We start from the raw sequence: 5,540 nt of genomic DNA on the forward strand, positions 1-5,540 counted from the left end.
CGTAAGACGATGTCCGTCGGCTGCAAAGACGGGAACCCACGACAGCGCCGCGCCGAGGGGACTGGAGAACCCTAGGTCGTAGCCTTAGGGGAAAACATTGGTCAGCTAATGCTAGTAAAATCGGCAACAAATGGTCTATGTCCAGCCCAATCCACGCAATCGACTTCTGAAGCGACTAAGGAACAATCAATCCAAGACAATAGGGACATTGGTAAAAAAGCAAAATGAACCGTGATGCAATCTCACAAGTCACAACATATACCATACTTTTCCTGTAGGTCCAAACAAGTGTAGAAGGAGCACCAAAAGGCTACAGAGAAAACAACACCAAACATAGGAGCTGTAACCAAGAAGCAACAAAGCATCCTCCTGCTTACAGTTACATTAAGAACAGAGGTCGCCAGCGTGGTATCGAACGAACGAACAGATTACCTTGCAGGGACTGGAACATAGCAGCCAAAGTCACATTGTTGAGGTAACAACTTGGCAAGAAAAACATGACGTGCAAATAGTCTTTCAGTGCATGGATCACATAGTCTGCACCACAGTTCTGCACCAGCAATTTACCAACTAAAGGATGTAACCTCGATCTGAACAAACAAACAATCTTTCTATGTGCAGTAGCTCCTCTTCGTGTCCATGAACAATCACGTATGCTGAACAATGTCCGTATGCGTTTGGTGCTATCACTGGGTCTCAGTTTTTCCAGTTTGTTCAGGGCCAGCGTCATTTGAGCCGCTCGACCCGGAACTGGCATCAGCACTCTGATGTTCATTGTGCTCGCCACTGGTTGATGTGTTGGTTTCAATCTTGATATCTTCCTGATCACCATTGCTTGTCGCTTTTGTAGCTCCATCAATCTGGTTCTCCACAGCCTTTGTCTCTTCTAGAGAACCGCCATTTGCTCCTTCAGCAGCAGCGGAGGCCCCCTGGGAGTTCTCTGGCTGCGTATTTGCAGCCTGGTCAGCGCGAACCTCTGTTGCAGCATTGCCTTCCTCAGGGTTTGCTTCTTTGGCACCTGACGCCTCGTTAGCTGCACTCATTTCTGAACCCTTGTCGCCATCACCACCAACCTTTTCTTCTACTGAGATGCTATCAGATGGATTAGTCTCCACAGAATTGCCCTTCTCAGCATCACCAGATGTGGTCCCAGATGATGTTCTTGCCCCTTCATGTTCAGACCCAGTCTCTATATGAACAGTCTCACTGTTGCTATGCCCATAAGCATCGGATGTACTGGAAGCTGCATCGCCTTGAGGATTTGCATTATGAACCGCTGGTATGTTGCCTGTCTCATCTGGAAGAGTCTCAGCGGAATGCTCGTCACCTGTTCCAGCCTTGGTATCTTCAGAAAGGGACTCAGAGTCAGCTTGAGACTCCACTGCCCCCTTTTTCTCGGCTTGCTCTCCATCTGAACCATTGCCGCTTGCATCGACCTGACCTGCATTAGCGGATCCATCACTTTGCGCCTCTTCTTCATGGGGTACATCATCACCAGTTGGATGGACATCACTTTTAGTCTCAGCATCAGATGACTTGGATTCAGATGTTTCATTACGATGTGCTTCTGCATTATCATCTGCGCGACTGGCTTGACCTTCTTCAGCTTCTGACCTCTCTGTGTTTCCGGAATCATCATCATGGGAGTCCGTATTGTCTTTCTCAAAGACACTTTCTCCACTCTTCTCTTCCTCTTGTTTGCCTATTACATCAGTTGTCTCTATGGCCTTCTCCGCATTACCATCACCATTAGTACCTAGCCTTTCTTTCCTGCCCTGGAACATGCTTCTATCATCATGGGAAAGCTGGTCCTCGGTAGCATTGTAGTACTCATTTTTCTTATCATAAGAATGCTTCACCTGATACGCAAGCCAAACAGCCACACCTAAGAGTAAGGTGACCTTGAGTAACGTTTTGATTTTTGATCCTCTGTTCCTCTGCTGGCGGCTATTTGAATGATGAAGCATGTTTACAACTGCCGAAAAGAATAAACGAAAAACAAAGGTCAGGCTGCAAGTTACCAAGTTACCAAGTTCGATATAGTAGTATCTGGATGACAAAAATAAAATTAGATAACAAACACATAATACCCAAAATTAAGTATAGTAAATCAAAAGTAGTATAACACCTGCCAGACGCATGCTCCACTTCTGTAGTACATAAATATTAATGCTGCTTTTGCAGAAAGTATGTACTTAATGCAAAATTATCACATTGGGCATGCTTGTTGAAACCACACTCCCATTCTAGAAACCATTCCATATAACTGAAAGCACTTGCAGGTTGCAACTATGATACAGATATAGTAGAAACTATGTGCATCTTCTTCATACAAGCATTCTCCTTCTGCCAACCACTGACAAACCTAAGAGACCTTAGTATGACCCATGATAGATAGAAATCACCAGACATCGGTCTAAAAAAAATAAAGCACCAGATCACCGTGAAATTTTTGCAACTGACAAGTAGCTCATCATATCTCCTACACTAACAGTGAGATTCATCGTGTACATGGATGCATGGTTGCATGTTTGAAGTGCTTCCAAACAAAAACAAAAACATATATGGAATAAGACAGAATAACATTGTTAAGTATCAAAGGGTACTTTGTCGTTTCTAGCAGTTTACAGTTATAACTTAAGACAACAAAGTTGGAAAGACGGGTGTCTTGGAAGGAAGGACATGTCTGGTCCTAGTAGCTGGGGAGGGGGGAAGGGGGTCTGGGGACAGCGTTTAGATCACAATATCACTATATCTGCAATGATAATTGTGGGGCCTAACCTCAGCAACTGGTGAGACTTCCATACTGAAAATGAAGCATACAAGCTTCTTAGTATTCCCTAAGAAATACATACTCCTGAATATGCACATGGTAACACAGAAAACGGTCATGGGATAAAAATCTAAATGTCTCTGATTTGGATTAAAAAAAGAAGATCATCCACCTTTTTAAAAACAAAGTGTTTATCCTACAGAAACGGATGTCCAGCCTCAGAAACTAGCCCTAGAAATAATAACAGAACCAAGAAGCTGATGGGTGAACATTCACCAAAAAATCTGGTGAACAGCATACATGATGACAACATATACTTGCCCAAGGGGTTGTAGCAGAAAATAGAAATGTATAGTTAGATGCATTCATGATTCACAACATTTGGATCTAGAATGTTCACCCATTAGACAACCTCATAATAGAAAGCATATGGTGCAAGACTGCACCGCAGTTATTATGCACGGTACTATGGACAAAAATCTAAAAGGCATGGAAGGCAACACCATGAAGCCCACAACACAATTGGTCCCCAAGGTCAAATTTGTGGTCCACGGCAGCAATATAACTCGTTTGCTGTATGCAGGCCCAAAAATTAAATGCAATTCCTCCTCCCCCTTTCTTGAAGCAACAACCATCGACAAATTAAAGGGGCATAAAATAGCTACTGCTCCCTCTGTCCGAAAATATAAGATCATTTTGTACACTATTATATTTTGGGACGGGGGAAGTATTTCTCTACTAAGCTCTTGCGGACATAATAAACGAAAATTCCAGGGAATAAAATCTGAATGAGTAGTACTAAAAAACATGCTAATCAGAAGTCTGAAATGAAAGGGAACTCCAAAATGAACACATAATGCAATTGGTAAGTTGCTAGTGTCTCATATACTCCCCCAAGCATATGGGCACATGAATGGGGTAAATGAATGGAGCTCGGTAAGACACAACAGTGTAGAATTGTATACATGCAACCGTGGCCTGGATGTGAATGAACAAGATAGATCCTCGGCTTCTCAGTCTCAGTTCACCATTTTCCTTCCTAATTTCTCCAAAAGCCTTCCATCTCGCAGATAGTTCATAGCTTCCTAGTGTCTTGTTCCCTACCACCAGGAAGTATCAAGCTACAGCATCTAAATCCAGCAGCCTAGGACGCAAAAATCGTTAACCGACCCCCCGTTGAAACCAGCGTTATCACTTCACTACTCGGTGGCCGGTGCACAGTAGTAGTACAGCACAGGTGACAATACGCACAAATCCAAAGGCGCATTGTTCTCGGAAAAGTAAATCCGAAGGTGGAAAGCAGTCGCCAGAAAATAGCCCCAAACAGGGACCTACGTAGTAGTACTAGTTCGACGCATCAGTTTCGACAGCAACGTCCATGTTACTTTTCACTTTGTTTTCCTTTTGATGAGGCTACAAAGCGCAACTGTGCGATGAACTCCGCCCATCCCGGTTTCGTCCTTGCGATACATGAACGCTCAAAGCAGCAAGCCTCGGACGCATTCCGATGGAACCAAATCTGCCGTACGGCCCACGAACACATGGCGCTACGCACGCGTCGCTCACTGCTAACTCGCTCGTCGTCCCTGAGAAGTGCACACACACAGACTGAGCACTACCGTCGAACTGCTCGCGCCGCGCTGCTACTGGGAAACAGAGCACGCATGGAAACCGCGCGCCCAGACGAGCGACGCCGTACGGGCCGTTCTCGTCGCCGGCGGCGCCGCATTGGAGCGTAGAGGGGCGCGGGAGGAGGAGGGGGGGGGGGGGGGGGCTGACCTGAGACGGGTGGCCGGAGGAGGCCGCCGAGTCGGAGCAGGACGGAGGAGATGCAGCGGCGAGCAGCGAGGGAGAGCGAGAGAGAGATGGAGGCGAGGACAGGGGGCGGACGGGGCGTTGATGGGGTGGGTGGGTGAGTGGGCTGGATCTAGGAATTAGTGGGTGGGGCACGGCACGGGTCGCGAACGTGATCGTGGGAGGGAGGGAGCGTGCGCGCCTGCGGCTTTGGTTTTCACCCTTTTCTTTTCGTTTTTTTTATTTTTTTAGCCTGCTTCGGTGTGGTTTTTTTTAGGGAAATCATGCCGCTTTATTTAACCGTAGCTAGAAATCTCGTCTGAAATTACATCTAAAATAAAGTCTGGTGGCGAGCCCACCCAAATCTCCGAACGGTGCTCCCCTACCCCTATTTTTGCTAGTTTATGAGCGGCTACATTTCCATACCGACAAATCCATGTCACCTTGGACTCCTCCATAGACCGAAGCATCGCTTTAATCTCCTCCACCCATGGGCCTGCAGCAGACAAATCCTTCTGCGAGTCGTTAAGCTTCTTGACCAAAGACAAGCAATCAAGCTCCACTTGCACCCGTGTGAAGTTTAGATCGATCGCCATTCGAACGCCTTGTCTGCACGCTAACACCTCGACCATCTCAGGACCAACTGTATTTGGGAAGAAGTGGCACAATCCAGCGCGAAACGCCGCTTGGTGATCGCGAAGAACCGCTCCACCTCCTCCTTTCTCCCCGTGCCTGGAGACCGCGCCGTCGGAGTTGATCTTTACCCATCCAGCTTCAGGAGGTACCCATCGCTGAATAGTCTTTGGCTCCGATTGTGACGCCCTCATCTCGTGAGATGCTCTCCATTCTGCAACATGCATATGCACTGTAGCTGTTATTTCATGTGCTGATACAATATTCCGCCCGTCCCTTGCCTCATTCCGTGCCAGCCAGAAGCATAACCTCCTTCTCGTCGTCCTTCGCCCGGGCAAAC

The 5,540-nt window shown here is 46.8% G+C and overlaps 1 protein-coding gene across 1 annotated transcript; it reads right to left on the reverse strand.

The window, feature by feature from the left end:
* Nucleotides 1-212: 212 nt before the first annotated feature.
* On the reverse strand, nucleotides 213-4,687 carry LOC125522415 (uncharacterized). Its single transcript, XM_048687478.2, has 2 exons — nucleotides 4,553-4,687; nucleotides 213-1,975 (listed from the first exon to the last, which is right to left on the reverse strand). Exon 2 carries the CDS (start codon nucleotides 1,965-1,967, stop codon nucleotides 687-689), a length of 1,281 nt encoding a protein of 426 aa, XP_048543435.1. The 5' UTR covers nucleotides 1,968-1,975; nucleotides 4,553-4,687; the 3' UTR covers nucleotides 213-686.
* Between the last annotated feature and the right edge of the window lie 853 nt (nucleotides 4,688-5,540).

Source organism: Triticum urartu, chromosome 7A (assembly GCF_056163025.1).
Source record: "Triticum urartu cultivar PI428250 chromosome 7A, HENAU_Tu73, whole genome shotgun sequence".
Lineage (NCBI taxonomy): Eukaryota > Viridiplantae > Streptophyta > Magnoliopsida > Poales > Poaceae > Triticum > Triticum urartu.

Bases quoted from the DNA above. Each gene is read 5' to 3' on its own strand.
- LOC125522415 (XM_048687478.2), bottom strand. From the start codon at position 1,967: ATGCTTCATCATTCAAATAGCCGCCAGCAGAGGAACAGAGGATCAAAA.